Raw genomic sequence first — 20,112 nt, 5'->3', positions numbered from 1 at the left:
TGGGGTCAAGAAGGAATTGTTCCCATTCAGGCCAGATTAGCAGGAGGTTGGCGGGGGGGGTGGCGTTTTGCCTTCCTCACAGCATCATGGAGGCACAGATAAGCCAAATAGGAGTAGAGCATAGAAATTCAGTAGGAATTTTTAGTTCTTTGCAACGTGCAGCTCAAAAGGGTCGGCTCCCAGAAGTAAAGGAGACCTGAGATTTCACTGTTGGACCTTATTTCTATTGGAAACAAGAAAACCTGAAGTCTTTATAGACAGAAATCCCTCATTCTTGTACCCTCTGTTCCCCACATGGGTGATGTGTGTGAGAGGTTTCAGAAGAGTACAGTCACTGAATCCTACAGGTAGGCTAAGGGGAGTCTACCCCAAAATTAGGGATTATATGGATGGAGCTCTGTAGCCCCCACAGTAGACCCACTTAAATGCCTGGTATTGGAGAGACTGGGACAATAAGGCAGACAGCTCCGCTCCCCCATGTTACAAGTATAAAAGTTGCTGCTTCAATCCATCCTTGTCTGTCTTCATTCACCTGCATGACCTGATTAAACTTCTGCCGTCAGAGTTGTATTTTTTTTTCTTTTCTGTAGTCGCTGTCTAACCCACAAAGTTTATTGGTCTGATCCCTTTTGAAAATTTGTTGTGGCTTGTTGCAAATTATGTTTGACCATATAAGAATAGTTCTTGTACACCACTTGGTTTGTGCTCCAATCATTTGTATTTTCACTTGGTATTTAAATATTTAGAGTTCTGTGTTTTAATGGTTGCCTCAATTTGCTATATCAAAAAAGGTGTGTTTAAATTTCTCAGTGGAGAATTTAAAATGTACCATACTTAAAAAAAATAATTGTTTTGATTTTAGGAACTGCTGCTGGAAGCAAATGTTAGCCAGTTCAGGTGTGCAACTGTAAAGCCTGAGAAAAAAGCCCCGAGAGGTGTAAGTTAAACAAAATTAGTAAACTAAACTACTGTGTTTTTATACACATTAATCACTTTTTATCAAAGTACTCAAAGGATCTCTCTGTATTTGGAGTTAGGAAGTATGATATCATTCAATCAAGGGGTTCTGATGACCTTCTAAACTACAAGAACCAAGGCCTGTCTAGCTTGACACCAGAGTCCCCAGGTAGAATTAAAGCCCTGTAATTTGAAATGTGGATGTTCTTATTTTATATAATGCACAGATCCTGGACTGTGCTTCCTTCACTGTGCAGGTTCTCCACTGGCTCCCTTTTCCTCACCCCAGTACTCCTGCTGCTGCCCCTCCCCTCTTACCTGCCTACTTTTAACACTGCTCCAACAACTTCCCTTGCCACTCAAGCAGTTTTCTCATCCAACAGAGCAGTTTTCCATTACATTGAAAGGGTACACAGCAGCATACTGAAAGCAGCTCTCAGTTTGATTAGGTGACTCCTGATTCATAGCTGTAGGTTCATGCCCATTCATCTAATATAAAATAGAATATCAGGGTTGGAAGGGACCTCAGGAGATCATCTAGTCCAACCCCCTGCTCAAAGCAGGACCAATCCCCAATTTTTGCCCCAAATCCTTAAATGGCCCCCTCAAGGATTGAACTCGCAACCCTGGGTTTAGCAAGCCAATGCTCAAACCACTGAGCTATCCCTCCCCCATATCTGTGTATCATTTATACCATGCCCATCACCATGTTATCCAAACACCTTCATTTGAGCATCTGTAGCTAGCAGCATAGAATGAAGTTCCCTGTCACTTTCAGAATTCCACATACAGTTGTTAATCTCATGAATGTCCTTTGATATCCTGCTTTATCTTCACAAAACTCACATTTTAAGAACTGACTATATTAGGGGCCTTTGGTAGTGTTCCATATTCAATATTTCTGTAGCAAACAATGTTACTTTATTATTTTGGTATGTTAGCCATCTAAATACATTTCATGGTAATTAGCAATTTTTCTTGGGACCTGTTCTGCAATTATTTGTTATGCAGAACTCTCAATGAGTTTGGCATGTACAACAGGATTTAAGGATGCTATGATTGCAGTATCTAGTCCTCAATCACATCTGCTTTTCCAAAGGGAATAATATTCAAGATACAATTTAATAAGGTGACTTTTCCTGAGTATTTGAAAATCTATTTCTGAAATGAAAATAATTTTTGGATGACTTGCAGTATATATCTGGCATTATGAAGAATAAAAGGAAGTTCCAAGCTCAAAAGATCCAGGGCAAGGTGAGTAACATTTAGAATGTACAGATGTTACAAGTGTTTGAAAAGTGTGGACTGAAAGTCATGACCAGATTTGGAACTGGTGTAAATTGATACTACAACTCTGTAATCAAGGGTATTACACCAAGGCCCATGGCCATGGGAATAGGATAGTTCAGGGGATTAGCAGAGGCTGGGCAATAGAGCCTTTCACCTCTAGGTCACTGGTTCAAATCCAGCTCCTAAAGAATGAGCAATCACCATGGAAATGACTATTTGGTGTGAAATGAGTTTGGTCTGTTGTGTAGTTTCCATTAAACAGGTACCTAAATCATAAAACCCACAACACTGATTGCTGAGACTTCAGTAGTGCAAGTAGCAGAATGTGCTATCCAGCTTGAGTACTTGTCTAGGATCTCAGATGAGCTCAGGCTTGGAGTGGCTAGCCCATTGTGCTGCTGTGGCTAAGCTCTCTTTTTATTGCTAGCTCAATGAAAATCACTACCCCAACTTAGTAAGACAGCACTGGGCAGCCTGCATTGCCTCTGCCTGAGCTGTGATTGCCCTGTGGATAACAGACTTCAGTCCCCAGGATTTTCAATCTGGCATCTTTCAGCTGTTTTGGTATGATCTGGATGATTATGAATCAAAATAACAGAGAATGTCTCAGATCAGATTCACTGTTAGTATAAATGGGAAATTTGTCCCATAGTCTAAGGAAATAGACGTTTGCTCACCTTTATTGAAAAATTTTTGCTATTGATGTTTTAGCAGTACATGGGGCCAAATTCTGATCCCAGTTGTACCAGTACAAATTTCAAATAACTCCACTGACTTCAGAAGCTGGCCAGTCAGGTGGTGGTGCACATAGAACAGAGATTCATGCACCTATGGTTCCCTCAGATCACCTGCATGTGACTAGTTAGCAGATTTGCACAAATGGATAGTCAATTACAGCATGCTCACATAATTTATTTGTGAGGTCATTTAGATTCCAATTTCCCCCTTTGAAAATTTGGCTTCTGGAAAATATTTGTAAACCACAACAGACACTGATGACTTAGTGTTCAGCAATAACAGTAATACCACCAAAAAGTATACTTACTGACATTAACAAGTCTGTTTAAAAGTGCTGTCTGATATATGTCCAATTTGTTTTTAAAGTGCTGTATAACATTAAGACCCCTACTCCCTCTCTTTGAAGAGCAAAGATACTTAAACATTTACAAGGTTAACACATTCACAGGACCAACAGTAATGTGGACTCTGAAGTCTGTCTGTTACACTTCCCTCTCAGACAATCTAAAATATTGAAACTTATCAGTTAGAGTGTTGACCTGTGGGAATTAAACCCATTGGTTAAGCTGCATAAAAGAAAAATATGGATCCAGTGTCTTATTACACTGATTAGGGACATTTTTAATAGTTCGTATCTTTGCCAGTGGCATAGTCGTATTTATCTCACCCAAATGCATTTGCCTTGAAGGTTGATTAGGTGGCTTTCAGGGAGCTGCTATAAAACTTTCATAGCTGAGATAAGCATATTGTTTGAGACTTAAAATAAATTCTACTTCCCACACCCACTCCCATTCATCCTTCACCTCCCAATAGACAATTAAGAAGATTTAGGAGGAATGTGTGTACAATCTGTTAGAAATCAGGTCACAAATTCCATCTCAAAATAATCAAATTGTATAATATTTAAATAGATTAGGGTCAATATGCAATTTACCATAGTTCATTTACCTTCTTGTGAGAACATCCATTGTACAATAAACACATTTTCTAGTCTCAGTCAGGCACATTGAAACTGCCATGCAGACAAAAATGATTAACCACTGCTGTTACAAAATCTTTATTCTTTCTTTCCACTGCAAGCAGTGAGACCGTACAAATGGCTCATTACTCTGGCTCAGTCTACCTTGTGCTCACAGGAGATCCGGTTCTCTACACTTTTATTGGTTTGGGGTGAAAAATAGTGTGTTCATTAGGTGGAAATATTGAATATGATTTTTTTCCACAAGAATTACTCAAGTTTGCAGCCCCTCTTCCTACTTGATAAGGGGGAAGGAATGACATGACAGAAAAGGGGTAATGTGAAATTCAGTTATTCACTGATAACATGTGCAATAGAATCTATTTGGATACTTTTTTGTACTTACCTGCACAAATCTTGTAATCCTTGTGTATTCTGGCTGTTTAGAGTGCATTTTATTCAATCATAATTTTATTTATTAAACTGGAGACAGAACATTTCTAGGTAAAATATTGTCCCCATAATCAGTTTCAGTTCAGGATATTGACCACTTTTCTGTCTAATCTACAGAAACTCCATATACTACATGAAGGGGGAATAATCAAGCAATTTCCAAAAGCAGCATAAGTTTCACATATTTTAGTGAATGTTTTCAATTTAAAACCAATGCAATATAAAAAATATAAGCTCTCCGAATTCTGCACTTGAGTACATTTCCCACCCCGAAAAAGAGCTCTCCGTAAGCTTGAAAGCTTCTCTCTCACCAACCAAAGTTGGCCCAATAAAAGATATTGCCTCACCCACCTGTAGAGATGGCATGACGAGTATAAGGAAAGAAAGGACTCTCGTTGCTGTCTCCTCCCCCAAACTTTGGCACCCATCTTTTTTGCACTGAGAAATAGATGGGTAACTACATTTCACAGGTGGGCTATTAAAATGTGTCCCATGCTGTAGGAAAACCACACTGTTCACCTCCATTTATTGAATTTCCTGATTACAGCATTTGACGGTTGTGCTCAACCTACATAATCAACCTCAAATATGAAACAACCATGTTCTTCAGTTTTGTTCATGTATTTCAGTTGATTGTGCAGAAGGTTAGTATAGGACGTCTTGAGCAATTCTGCACATCTGTTGCTCTGCCAGTTCCTAAACAGTTATCTTGTAGTTAAAATACATTTCAATATGACTTGCTTCCATATCCACATTGTTAATTTAACTGGTTGGTGTCCTCAATGATTTTTGTTTTCTGTATGGAGTGGGCTCAATTCTGATCTCACACCAGTTTTACACTGACACTATTGCATTGACTTCAAAGGTGTTGCCTCTCTTGTATGCTGGTCAGATCAGAATTTGTGTGCTGCTGGAAAGCTGGATCTGGCCCTCTAAGGATTCCCCTTGTGTAAGGGGAATCCTTGACTGGCAAAGAAGCTGCATAGTGGCTCTACTCCACTGTCTCTCTCAGGCTTTAGAGATTATCTGTCAGTCACTTCTAAGGCAATACTTAATCTGAAAAGAGATGCTGAAGCAGCCCTGGATCTAGTAGTCCCAGTTGTACCAGTAACGCTCTCTGACTTTGAAGGTCAATGAAGTCTGTACTTCAGTTTCTCAATCTATAAAATGGATATAATGATACTGCTTCCTAGAAATGCTAAAGTTAATAAATTAACATTTTCAAACCACTTGAAATCCTCAGATGAAAAGTTCTACATGTTACTGGAATATGTGAGTGATTTTCCTTCCTTTCAACTCTCCCAGAGGTGGACACAGAAGATGTTGGAAGCAGTTGGCAATCATATCTTTGTTCAAATCAACTGGAATCTTTTTTTTTCCTATTGGAATGTTTCCATGTACATGAGTATATGAGTTTAAAAAAATTAAAGTGAATACCTTATATATGATTTGACATGACCCAAGAGTGATTACAAATTTATAATCCACTTCAGGGACCTGGCTGATTGCTTAAACAGCTTGAGTGGCTTATGGAGAGCATGCAAATCTATTGTGAATGTCAGATTAATGCTTTGAGCAAACTTATACTTCATCTTGAAGGTGATCTAAAGTGATTGAATTACCATGGATTGATTTATTTAACCCTTTGAAATGTTTCTGTAGTCCATTTATCATTCACACTGCTAAATATAGTATATGCATTCCTTTTCCTGATAGATTGACAATGTACCTATTAAATTAAATGCAACAGCAATCTTAAGAGAAGGTGCTCACTACCAGCGAAAAATGGAACAAGAACTCAACAGGTACTTTCTGTACATAATATTTCCCAGCTCCTTTTTACACATCCCTTGATATAGAGAGCACATTAAATTGCAGTTAAACTAATACAATGAGTCTCCCTTAATCTGTTAAAGACATGAAAATTTGCATGATTAATAATGAGCACATTGGACTGAAATTGAAGACTACATTAAAATGACAATGAAGACTTTTTTTTGTTGTAGGTAGAGTACAATGTGACTCTGTTCTAATTGAGCATTCTAGCTAATACCCACTTAAGTGCCATGAATAATCATGTTTTAGATACACATAAATACATCATTCTGGATAAGTAATTACACACACGCACATCCATGTGTGTACGTAGTTATACATACAAACAGATTATGTTTGTACCTATTCAAGTACTTATAGTGTATTTGTTAAGGAAAACAAAGCACATAATTTTTGGTGTAACTATTACCTTCAGTGGAGTTGCATCTGAGCTGAATGGGCTATTGTACTCGAGTTTTATACTCAAACTGGTTAGTATTTTATATAATACTCACTGGCTTCCATGACCATACAGGACATAGTAGTCATTGGTCTAGGTTTTCAGTTCACCTGTTAATCATTAGGGGTGAGGGAGGAGAGAGTGAATGGACAGTGCAGGTTGTGTTCTTTCACTAGAAATAAATAACATTATAACTAGTAATTTCGACTGAGACAAAATCTAGAATATTGTCAGCTTGGGTTAGCAGGTTTAGTGCAAAACATTATTAACCTCTTTAGAAGACTCCAGTCTTCCACAAAAGCTTTTAGAAGTGAACATAATGAGGCTAAGGATTAAATTCAGACCTGTCAAATCTGACTAAAATGAGTGACCCCTTCAAAATGAGGGATGTCACTCATTTGAATTGCAAGAGCCCACATCCTCAAAGGTATTTAGGTATCTAATTCCCACTGATTACAATTGAATTAGGCAACTAAATACCTTTGAGAATCTTGGCCAAGGTTACCCATGTTCCACATAAATTTAGCATTCCGTCACTATTATTGTTGAGAATAATTTACATTAAAATAGAGAATGAAACTTCTATGCTATGCTAAAGCAAGAATTGCACAACATTGAGATGCCTGCATGAATTTTTGTGTGTGTGTGTGTCCTTCTGTCACGCTGTGTGGAGTGGTTCATGACCCTGAGTGCCAACTTCTGGGCACACTGTCAAAAAAGTCGAGCAGAGATCTCAAACAGGTGGCATGTTCTATAATTAGATTTCACCAACCCAGTAAAAACTATGAACTCATGAAGCACTATAACAGTGTTACCACTGAGTCATAGACAGTCCCTTTTGGGCATTCCAGTCTACTTTGCCACCCAGGCAAGCTGGACTTGGTGATAGTTGGTTGCTATATGCCAAAGATCACAAAATATTCAGGTTGCTCCCAGTCCCAAGAAATCAGTCACTTATCGCAAGTCAATTTGTACCTAAGATCTCACACTAAAGACAACACTTGTAGCCCATCCTATAGTAGATTAAGTAAATAGTAAACTAAGGCTTTATTAACTAATAAAAGAAATGAGTTATTTACAGGTTAAAGCAGGCAAACCCATATACACAAATAAGTTACTCTATGGTTCCAAAAGGTGACAGAGTTATAGTAATCAGTCAGTACTGTATGTCTTTTAGGTTGACCCTGAGGATCTCAGCTTCTGTTTCAGAGCTCCAGCCCTGTGAGAGTCCAAACAGCAAAAAGAAAAATATTCATGTCAGCAATCTTTATGTTCTTCTTCCAGCATTCAAGCGGAAGGGACAAGCTTATTTGCGTGTAGCACCTTCATGGGTGTGAGAGTGAAATTAATCAAGTGTTGGTATCATGAGGTTCCCCAGTGGCCCATTAAGTTTTGACAGCCCTTCTTGATGGGCGTGGGACCATTTCTTCTGACTTGGTTTGGTTCAGAGCAAGCAATTTTACAATTATAAAGCAAAACTTACACATCACAGTATAGCATAGGATATGGATGTTACAAGTGAAATTAATTCATGCAGCAACATACAAATATTCCATAGGAACTAAACACATTATTTTAAGTCTAATGCCTATCTTGAAAAATACTAACACACATGTGAGCTGGTCTGGTTGCCAGCTATGAATTTGTCAGTGCTTAGCTGACAGCTAGAGCCTGGGCAAGAGCTGGCAGCCTGGGGTGAGCACAGGAGACATGGGGCAGAAGCAGCTCTCCCACTGGCACTGTCCTCGCCTCCAGCCCAGTGCCAACCAGTGCATGGCACAGCCCAGGGGCAAGCCCAGCCTGCCCTGCAAGGCACTTCCCCAGGCCTGCTGGGGATTCCGCAGCTCACCTCGAGGGCAGACCCTCCTCAGCTACAAGTTGCAATAACACCCCTGCAACTTCCACCCCCACCCCTAGCTGGGAACCGGCCCGATCTATCCTGCCTCCTCTGCCAAACCAGGACACTGCACAGGGCAACAAAACCACCCAAAAGTGGGGAGTGGAGCCTGGTTGGTGGGCACTTGCCTCTTACTGTGCCCGGACACTGACACCCTCTTGATCATGGGGCCCCCACCCCCCCCAACCACGGCACCCTCAGTGGTCACCCATGTTGCTCACCCTTAAGGCTGCCCCTGTCAACCATGTTTGAAGGGTTTCAGAGTAGCAGCCATGGTAGTCTGTATTCGCAAAAAGAAAAGGAGTACTTGTGGCACCTTAGAGACTAACAAATTTATTAGAGCATAAGCTTTCGAAAGCTTATGCTCTAATAAATTTGTTAGTCTCTAAGGTGCCACAAGTACTCCTTTTCTTTTTTATGTTTGAAGAGGTAACTCAAACAGGTAAATGGGTTTTGCTCAAAGTTTCTTAAGAAATGTTTCAGCTGAAAAGCAGAATTTGCTCATAACTTTTAATTCTAGGTTCCTGTATTTTGGCTTTCTTCTCCTTTCCAGAATTGAAAGCTTGCTACGAGGTGCCCATGACCCATCTGAATTCCTGGAATGGCAAAAACAGATGCGTGAAAAAGATTTGGAACAACAGCTGGCTGAGATAGAATGTAGGAGGCTACGAGGGAAACTGAGTCATGAGGAGGCAGTTCTAGCACGCCAGAATGTAATTCAGGAAAACAAGAAGAAAGCTGAACTAAAAAGAGAAGAGGTAAAGCATTACATAATTGCTCAGACTTTATTTGAGCTTTATATCAATAAATGGCTTGTTAGAACAATGTACAGAAATTCACTCAAAGTAGGTCTGTGTATTTAACTGGAGTCTGCAACTAGTGCGAAAATCTTGTGCTTTAGTTTACATCCACAGAAGTTTCATAGATTCATAGATACTAAGGTCAGAAGGGACCACTCTGATCATCTAGTCCGACCTCCTGCACAGCGCAGGCCACAGAATGTCACCCACCACTCCTATGAAAAACCTCACCCATGTCTGAGCTATTGAAGTCCTCAAATCATGGTTCAAAACTTCAAGGAGCAGAGAAGCCTCCCTCCAGTCAACCATGCCCCATGCTACAGAGGAAGGCAAAAAAACCTCCAGGGTCTCTCCAATCTGCCCTGGAGGAAAACTCCCTCCCGACCCCAAATATGGCAATCAGCCAAACCCTGAGCACATGGGCAAGATTCACCAGCCAGATACCCAGGAAAGAATTTTCTATAGTAAATCAGATCCCATCCATCTAATATCCCATCTCAGGGGATTTGGCCTATTTACCCTGAATATTTAAAGATCAATTACTTACCAAAATACCATTATCCCATCATACCATCTCCTCCATAAACTTATCGAGTAGAATCTTAAAACCAGATAGATCTTTTGCCCCCACTGCTTCCCTTGGAAGGTTATTCCAAAACTTCACTTCTCTGATGGTTAAAAACCTTCGTCTGATTTCAAGTCTAAACTTCCTGGTGGCCAGTTTATACCCATTTGTTCTTGTGTCCACATTGGTGCTGAGCTTAAATAATTCCTCTCCCTCTCCTGTATTTATCCCTCTGATATATTTATAGAGAGCAATCATATCTAGTTCTAGTATGTTGGGAAAGAAAAGGTTTACTAGTATTTGATTTGATAGTTAATATGTGCTTATTAAAGTGAGTAAAAACAGAAGAAATATTTACCTCTGAATCCCTTGTTGTCTTGGATTTCCCATTCTTTGTAACTAAGAAGTGCAGACATCAAGAGATTAAAGGCATTTGTTTTCAGTGGACTCATTAGTAGAAAAATAACTATGTTACGGTGTTTGAATAGGATCAAAGCAACAAAAAGTCTGTCAGATGTCTGAGCTCACCTGATGTGTTCTGTGCCAGCGGTTCTAACTTTAGCAACCCGAGGACCCCCATTTTGATTTAAATTCTTTCGCAGACCCACAAGTCACTTTCTAATTTTCCCTGGGCTCCACCCCCACTCCGCCCCTTCCCACAAGGCCCCACCCCTGATTCACCTCTTCCTGCCTCCACCCCTGCCCCTCCTCTTCCCCACCTCTTTCCATCCCCTCCCCCACGCGCACCCCATCCCTGCTCCTCCCCTCCCTCCCAGTGCCTCCTGCACACTGCTGAACAGCTGTTCTGCAGCATGCAGAAGACACTGGAGGGAGGGAGAGGAGTTGATCAGCAGGGCCAGTGGTCCTGGAGATGACTCGCAGACCCCCTGGAGTATCCTCACGGACCCCAGTTTGAGAACCACTGCTCTATGCTATTTAGGATATACAGAACCTCAATGGTGGGGAAGCGCAGGAGACTGCTTTATAGATGTGCATGCATATTTTATGCTGAACAATTGTTTCATGAAATACATTTCCAAATGCACAATCTTTGAGCTAATTCATCTCCTTTCACAAGCCAATACAGATGGTAGCTGAAAACATGCTTTCTCTGTATTATAGAAAGGTAATGCAGGCTCATTATGGGACCATAGTTCAAGTTAGCCCTGTATCAGGGTTGCCTGAGAATAAAACATGTCTACATGGGACACTCAGGAAAGTTAAGGAGAATCAACTAATGGTGTGAAGTCAATGCGCATAAATTAAAGTGAGTATGGATGCTTTCATTTCATTCTCCTCTTTGGAGAGGATTAAATTACAACAAATTCAGGCCAGTTTACTTCTGAATGAGAGCATCCATACACACTTTAACAAATGTGCATTGACTCCACACCTTTAGTTGAGTCACCATAACTTGCCTGAGTGTCCCTGTGTAGACAAGGCCTCAGTTAGTCATGACTAGGGCAGAAGGTAACTCCTTATGTGCTCTGAGAAACAGTGGGGAGCAAGTCTACGGAGATGGTGCAAATGAACTTTCCCTCCCCATGGCTGTCTGTGTGGCCTTCTGAACATGTTTGTTTGTTTTTCCTGTAAAGGGGGCATAGAGGTTACTGCAGCTGTTGAGTTACAATAAACCCTGCAGAACTGCTATAGGAGAATGAGGCAGAATCAGGATCCTTGAACTGGGGTTTCTCTCCTGTCTCCTTCCTTACACACTTGTTACTTTTGTAGAGGCTGCAATCCTGCTAATCCAGTTGTCCTTACCCGTTTTTAATGGCTTGTAGCAAAGAGAGAAGAGTTGTTTTTATCGTTTTCTTTACTAGCCTATTGTTTGTTTGGGGTTTAGACAGCAGAATTGATGCACCAATATGCAGAGAAACGTCTTCAGGAAGCGAAGGAAATGAGAGAGTTGGTGGAGCAAGTAGTGGAAGGACATAAAAATGTGAAGCAAGCACGAACGAAGCTCCAGAAGTACAAACGACAAATAGGTATTTGTGTTGCCAAACCCCTAGGAGATGATGGCAAATTTCCAAGTCATTTTATCTTAATTTTAGTGGGCAACTCCATCTAAATTTTGTTGAAAAAGAAGAGGGGGAGAAATTCAGAATATTGTTCCCGTAAAAAAGTGGACCAATGTATAAGTGAACCTTTGAGCCCACTCTAGCTGAAATGAGCATCTAAGCTACGCTACTGGCCCAGAGAAATTATTTCCTGTGATAAAGGGGAAGATGCAGAATCAGGCATTCTGAAGCTACCAGTCTACACTCCTGCCAGAAGTGGTATATGTGACTGTCTGTTCTGATTGCCATACCAGTATATGATGATCAGATTCATGTGACTCATACTGAATCCCCAATGTCCTAAAGAGAAGACTTGTTGGGCCAACTGAAAATTTTAAAGGAGACATAACTCATTATTGACCTCTTCCAAGCTGAGGAGGAGAGGAAGAAAGTAGCCACTGAGATAAGAGATTCCTTCTCTAAACCAAAATAAATAGTTGGGGGTGAAAAAGCAGAGCAGTGATTGGAGTGGAAAGTGGATATTGCTGGCTTTCCACAATTCTCCAAGGGGACGTTCCAGTTTATATTTTAGCCCAGATGACTTAATGGTGGTCATGAAGCTGGTCTCTTCCTCCATCCAAATATATGCATGGTACTTACTCCATTATAGGACTGCACTAATTTCTAGTGAAGGAACAGGCAATCTCTAGCCTTGAGAAGTATAGAGTGCAGAAGATGAGCCCTCAAATGCACAAGTTCTCCTCTGCCTGGATAGGGTCACACCTCTGTCATTCAGATTTTAATTCTTGTTTTTAGCTTTCAGAATAGCAGCCATGTTAGTCTATATTCACAAAAAGAAAAGGAGTACTTGTGGCATCTTAGAGACTAACAAATTTATTTGAGCATAAGCTTTCGTGAGCTACAGTTCACTTCATCAGATGCATTTGGTGGAAAATACAGACTTGATTAGCAACATCTTCCGAGCAGGACACTCATTTTGACAGGATTGTTTAACGTTTGTAATTGACAGAGAAGGCAGGAAAATAAAAAAAACAAAACCTCAGAGATGTTCCAATAAGCCTCTTTTACAGACTAGCCTCCTTTTTAGTCTGGGTCCAGCAGTCACTCACATCCCCATGGTTACTGTCCTTTGTTCCAGTTTCTTTTAGGTATCCTTTGGGGGTGGAAAGGCCCTGAGCCACATGCTGTTCATGTGAGGAAACCCTGTCTGTGCCTGCTGTGGGTCAGCTCCCCAACTCCACTGGCCAAGGACAACACAAGCATTCCTCTCTCAGCCTACACAGGCCCTGCTGTCCTTCTGTAGGTTAGCAATAGGCACACTCCAACCAAAAGCCCTCAGAGAGTCCGCCCTGAGTGTCCACCCTCTGTTCTTCGGACACTCACAATATTCACAGATTCACTGCTCTCAAAGCAACACCATGCCCCAGCTTACCAGATACACCTCACATTACTGCTCTACTTTAACACTCAGCACGTAGGGAAGTTTATAGTTAAAGTTTGTTTAACAAAGATTCAGGTGATAACAAGTATAAATATTGGAGACAAATGGTTTCATATAAAATAAAAACACATTTTAGAACCTAGACTTAACTAGTTACTGTCATGTCATAGGTCAAAGCTCATCCAAAATCCTTCCAGCATATTATAGCCAGGCTTGGCTGCGGTCTTCCTTTCATGAGACAAGTCATGCTGTCAGCTTGCCTCCTCAGTGGAAAAGATCCAAGGGTGTCCCCCTATACCCCCAGTTATCTTTCTTTACTCATAAACAGGACAGTCTCCTGTGTGCCTCTTTCTTGTCAATTTCACAATCTCTTGATTAGCATTGAGCTCAGACTGTAGATAGGCCTCCATTGTGAAAGGGACAATACACACATGACCAGCCAGAGAAAGAGAGAAGCATCTCTTCCTTCCTACCTGACAGCAGCAGATTTATCACCTTCTGGTGACCTGCCTTAACTCACATACCTTAAGAACATAATTTCTTAAACATTATATGTACATACATTTTGCAATGATAAATTGGCTCTTAGTAGAGGCTTCACATGCCACCCTTTGGTAAACTTAGTGTGCATATATCTGACCCAGGCGATCCCTTTAAAACTCTATGTGCCCCCTGTGCCCTCTGCCAGTTGGCACCAAGAGGTTCCTGGGTTACACTGACTAAGCCAGTCTTTTTCCTAGATAGGTGAGCCTGGCAGTGAGCCAGAATCCATAGCTTTCCAGAGTACATACAGTTTGGAAAGCTATGAATATTTGATGCTAGACAGAGTCTGTACTTTAAGTAAATGAAACTATGCATTTTCCTATATTTTTGGTCTCTTGAGTCTAAACTAGAAAATAAATTGCTACATACTACTTGTGTCAACTGTAAATATAAACTGCTTTATATTTCAGTTCTGTGTCTGTAAGCCTCATAGAATCACAGATATTAGAGATGGAAAGTAATTATTAGTCTCTCCAATCATCCTTTCTACCAGGGCAGGGTAACAATCTGAAGTATATTCAGATCAGTATTAGTCATTATTCACACATGTACAAGAATTCATCTCCAGATGTATTGCAGCATCCGATGTGCAGTTAACATGTGTTATTTATTTTCTCACAGTTCAAGAAGTGTCTGAGGAGAGCCGAGAACTTCTTCATCAGGCTCTGGAAGAAGAGGAAGAGAAGATTAGGAAAAGATATGAATTGATTCAACAGATAAGAGCTATAGAATCTCTGCCATTCTTTAGGAACAAGTTTGTTGACTTAACCCAGGTAAATTCATAAGGAAAAAAATAACTGTTTTAGAGGCATGTTTACCTTTCACACAGACATGAATTATACTGTATACAAATATATTGCATGTTGGATACATGCAATTAGAGATGAGTCCAAGACATGCAGCTTAGATTGAAAAATTAAATCTGAACCTGAATTTCCCCAGAGTTTATAAAATGAACACTTTATAAGAGAAAACATCACGAGCACAGATCAAATCCTAACCCCATTGAAGTCGATGGGCATTTTGCCATTAAGTCCAGTAGTGCCAGGATTTCATCCTCTAACATGTCTCTTAAGACATTGCCAAGTAGAGCCCCTGGATTGCTCTACCTTCACAGTAACCGTTTTGTCAATACTTGGAGCTCTCATGTCCACACATAGAGCTTGGAATGAAGTAGAGGTGTTCATACCACTGCATTGACTACACTGACTCTGAGTAAAGCTATGCCTCCTGTACTGTGACTCTGGACAGGAAACACAAGCGTGTCAATTGCATTGGTGCAATTAGTCCTCCTAACACAATCCCACAATGCTCCCACCCACCCTTCAGTGACAACATTAGCAATTGGCTCTTCCACCTCTCAAGCCAGCCACCTACTGGCTGCATACAGGCCCAAAAGCACCTGATGCAAAACTTGACTGGTCTCAACTCTGCCCAGGACCTCGTCTTCCTCCCTTGCCCCTTCCCCATATACCCAGAGCAGCATAACAAAACAAAAAGATAAAGCAAAATAAAAGTTGACTAACACTTGTAAATGATCAGAACTGCTCTCTTTTAGTTTTTCCTTTCTTCCATGGGAATTCAGCTGAAAAACAAAAAGAAAAAAATCCCTAATGGTTAGTTAGCAGAAACCAACTGAGAGATGCTGTTCTTTCCATGGAGAAGGCGTGGCTGGTGCAGCAGTCCATATGCTCCTTTAGCAGTATCTTCCAAACTCCTGATATCTAAAAGCAGAAAACAGACCTGAGTCATTAGTAGCCTGGCTACCCTTCACCATCTCCTCAGATCCCCAAACAAATCCACGATCTAACCTCACCATACTTCTCCAAAATTCACTTATGTCCCTTCTGCCCCATCCCATTTCCCTATCCCCTGCTTCCCAAAGAAGCTATTAATTCCCTGTGGGGGACACTGCATTAGTAGTGGGGAGAAGAAGGGAGGACTGGCTGGACAGTGTCACTTGGAACCTTAAAGGGAAACACAAGAGAATGAAACTGGGATCAGCTACAAAGCAAAGTATAAACCTAACAAAATAAGAACAGAAAAAAACAATAGAGAAACCCAATTTATCTGGAAAAAAAATGAATAAGTGAAGAAAAAAAGAATAAAGTCAACTTCCTTCTTCCTTGGAGCACTATCAACCAAAGGCGGTATCCACCTAGAGCATAGACCCTGCTCTTGACAGTGCATATACAGACCTTCATATGGGATGAAGCTATTTAAAGCAGACAATGGTGTAAGCCAAAAATGTGAACAACTACAAACAGACATTATGTCTCAGAAGTTATATATCTATGCCATGGGGATGTGGGAAAGAGTCAACAATCCACAAGCTCTGCAGTGCTCACAGGGAATGCTGTGAATGCACGCAGTGCACTTTGTGGACCCTGAACAGGCTCTCTTGTGTGCTCACATTGCAACTTGCACTTTTATGACTGAACCAGTCTGAGCAGCAGTGGTGCAATGGCGTAGTTCTTTAATGTAGTCAGGGCTTGGAATTACAGAGCTCTCTCAATCACATATGCTGCTGTGGAGCAGCACTCATTGTCTGGTTCATTAAAATGAAAGGGATGGGAATTCCAGTACTTTCTCATTTATAGGCCTCGTTCACTTCATTGCCATTGACAGTGGGAAAAATTTTGCAGTCAGCTCCTCACATTCAGCTCCCATTGTTCCCATTTGTATCCAAGGGCAGTATTTGGCTTGAAATATGGTTTCCTGTCTAACTCATTCCTGAGAGGAGATTCAAATAGCAAGTGAACACAACACATTTGAAGTCATACTTGAAATACTCATTCCAAATGAAGCCAAAGGGAAGCCCTTGCTAAATGTAAGTTTGGTAAAAGTGAGCTGGTCATTCAAATTACAACCAGATAAAGGAATGAGAACTCTCAGGTTTACATTATAATTTCCTAGTAGTGCTTAAGATGCGACTCCGATTTGAGTTAGTACATTTTACTTGCTTGTCCTGCATTTCTCTTTTGTAAAAATACACTTTCAAACTAGATGACTTTCATAATCTTTAATGTCCCCAGCTATCCACTTGGTGGCACTCCAGTTACATGAACAGCAGTGTTATCTACTGTGCAGGAAAAGGAGCCCTTTCATATATTTCCAGGACCATCCCTCAAAGTTTTCTGAAACTCAATCACCACCTTGGGCTTCTAAGCAAATCCTCTTCCAAAAAAGGACATTGCACAGTCTCCCTACTAAGTTTTCACACACCACCACCAGAATCTCCATTCTGTACTAATGCATTTCCCTTTCACTTCATGTGTTACAGCTCTGCAACAATGTACTGACTGGGTCAAACAGTAGATGAGGGGATAGTTCAAGGATATGCATCTTGAAATGTGAAAATTAAAATGCATCAGGATATACAAAATAGTAGTTTTTTGGTGTGAAACTGATGCAGTTTTGGAAAGGAAACTACTCAGAAGCCCAGTATTTGTGTCTATATATGCACCCACCAGCATGCATTGCATTGGTACAGTATGGAGGTACTGGTGCACATAGTGTTGAGACCCAGCAATGTCCTTTTGGAAGAGAGATTGCTTAGAAGCTCAGGGTGATGATTACATAATTTTGATGTTTGTGTTTCAGAAGTCTATGAGGTACAATAACTGGGGTGATCCTATAAATATGTGGAAGGGGTACTATTCCTTCACAGCAGATAATTTTACTGCTTATATATGGCTTTGGTAGTGGGCTAAAAATGTCAAGCCCCTAAACTTCTGTTTAGAAGTGTCCTGACTTTCTGAGGTGCTGACCACCTGCAGCTCCCATTTACTTCAATGAGGGTTGTGGTTTCTCAGCACCCTTGAAACTCTGGCTGCTTCTCTTTGGGCTCCTAAATCCAGAATTCAGTGCCTAACTTTAGGCACTCAGATTTTAAAATGTTGGCCTTGGACATTAAGGGTCTGATCTTGCCAGGTGCAGGGCAGTTAACTCCTATTAACCTCAGCAGTTAAATGCAGGTGCTCAATATTTCACAGGATCTGGCCCATAATCTGCAGCTAGATTACTCTTCCACCCAAGTGGAAAAACATATACTAGCAAACAAATGATCTCAGTATTTATTTTTGAATGTATATTCCCTTCTGGTATTACAGACTTCACAGTTTTCCAAATTTAAAATGATGCTGTTAACTTTTAAACTTCCTATTAAAACTGGATTTTGTGTTATCTAGAATCATTTCTAGCCAGATAAAATTGGACTTTTACATTTGTGGTTAGTTCAGTTTGTTTCCTAGATGAGATTTCTTGTGTGAAAAGTTGTATTGTCACATCTTAGTCTCATGTACTATGATACATCTCTGAAAATGATTTCTATGCCACAGAAAGTAGCTTGTAAATAAGTTAAGGCCAAATCTTGCTTTAACTGAAGTCAAAACTCCCAATGTCGTCAATGTGAGCTGAAACATGATCAATATAGTCTCTTTCCACTCACTGATTTGTATTTCTGTAGACTGCTGGCTATGGCTTTAGTGGTGAAATGTCAATAGTGGAACTGCGTGAACGCCTAGCTTTACTGAAAGAAGCACAGAAGAAGGCAGAGGAGGAGAAGAGAGACCAGATAATACATGAAAAACAAGCCAAGGAACAACAACTTCTAGACAAACTGGAGCAGATTTCCCTGTTCAGAGCAGCACTTGGAAGAGCAGCTGCATTAAAGTTAGTTTAAAATACCATAGAGATGTTTAGAATATTACATCGTTGCTAATATCTTGTTGTTTGCAGGAATGAAAGATTTGGGGTGAAATCCTGACTCCATTTATTAGGAGTTCTGCAATTGACTTCAATATGGGCACGATTTCAATCTTGCTGTTCAAATTAGGGCTCTTGATTACTTGCAATTAAGTCACGTGATTAACTAAAAAAAAATTAACTGCGATTAAAAAAATGAATTGCAATTAATTAAATTAGAATAGAATACCAATTGAAATGTATTGAATATTTTTGGATGTTTTTCTACATTTTCAAATATATTTATTTCTATTACAACATAGAATACAAAGTGTACAGTGCTCACTTTATATTTTTTTATTACAAATATTTACACTGTAAAAAGGATAAATAAAAGAGATAGTATTTTTCAATTCACCTCATATAAGTACTGTAGTGCAATCTCTTTATTGTGAAAGTGTAACATACAAATGTAGATTTTTTTTGTTACATAACTGCACTCAGAACAAAACAATGTAAAACTTCAGCGCCTATAAGCCCACTCAGTCCTACTTCTTGTTCAGCCAATCACTAAGACAAACAACTTTGTTTACATTTATGGGAGATACTGCTACCTGCTTTTTATTTACAGTGTCACCTGAAAGTGAGAACAGGCATTCGCATGGCACTTTTGTAGCCGGCGTTGCGAGGTATTTATGTGCCAGATATGCTAAATATTCATATGCCCCTTCATGCTTCGGTCACCATTCCAGAGGACAGGCTTCCATGCCGATGACACTCATTAAAAAAAGAATGCGTTAATTACATTTGAGACTGAACTCCTTGGGGGAGAATTGTATGTCTCCTGTTCTGTTTTATCTGCTTTCTGCCATATATTTCATGTTATAGCAGTCTTGGATGATGACCCAGCACATGTTCATTTTAAGAACACTTTCACAGCAGATTTGCCAAAATGCAAAGGTACCAATGTGAGATTTCTTAGAATAGATATAGCACTCTACCCAAGATTTAAGAATTGAAATGCCTTCCAAAATCTGAGAGGGATGAGGTGTGGAGAATGTACACTTTGTATTCTGTGTTGTAATTGAAATCAGTATATCTGAAAATGTAGAAAACATCCAAAAATATTTAAATAAATGTTATTCTCTTATTGTTTAACAGTGCAATTAATCACATGATTAATCGTGATTAATCAGAATTTTTTAATCACTTGACAGCCCTAATTAATATACATCATACAAATCTACTAAATTTGAATTTAAAGATGTAAAGTATACTTAGCATATTGGTACAGGCTCTTTGTTGTGACTAGATTCTGAGATACCAAATATTCAGACTCAAAATCATGTATCTGGAACACCAGCTTTACCTCTATAACACTCACTTTCTAGTTAATCAGAAACAATTCCATATCATTAGAATGATCCTAGATAGCCAACTAAAGTGATTTCTCATTTCCTCCTAACCAATACACTAACTTCACAATAT

General features: G+C 40.0%; 1 protein-coding gene across 2 annotated transcripts in view; it reads left to right on the top strand.

The window, feature by feature from the left end:
* Positions 1-20,112, top strand: part of CFAP99 (cilia and flagella associated protein 99) — a 107,491-nt gene that overhangs the window by 64,302 nt on the left and 23,077 nt on the right. For both annotated transcript variants that reach the window (XM_038400132.1, XM_043512583.1), the window contains 7 exons: positions 863-937; positions 2,152-2,211; positions 6,113-6,201; positions 9,122-9,326; positions 11,780-11,921; positions 14,560-14,711; positions 18,407-18,612. In XM_038400132.1, coding sequence (XP_038256060.1) covers positions 863-937; positions 2,152-2,211; positions 6,113-6,201; positions 9,122-9,326; positions 11,780-11,921; positions 14,560-14,711; positions 18,407-18,612 — 929 coding nt within the window. The remainder of the gene's footprint in view (positions 1-862; positions 938-2,151; positions 2,212-6,112; positions 6,202-9,121; positions 9,327-11,779; positions 11,922-14,559; positions 14,712-18,406; positions 18,613-20,112) is intronic.

The sequence above is a fragment of the Dermochelys coriacea genome, chromosome 4, assembly GCF_009764565.3.
Source record: "Dermochelys coriacea isolate rDerCor1 chromosome 4, rDerCor1.pri.v4, whole genome shotgun sequence".
Lineage (NCBI taxonomy): Eukaryota > Metazoa > Chordata > Testudines > Dermochelyidae > Dermochelys > Dermochelys coriacea.
Note: the sequence above shows the minus strand (reverse complement) of the source record. Positions and strands in the feature narration are given on the sequence as shown.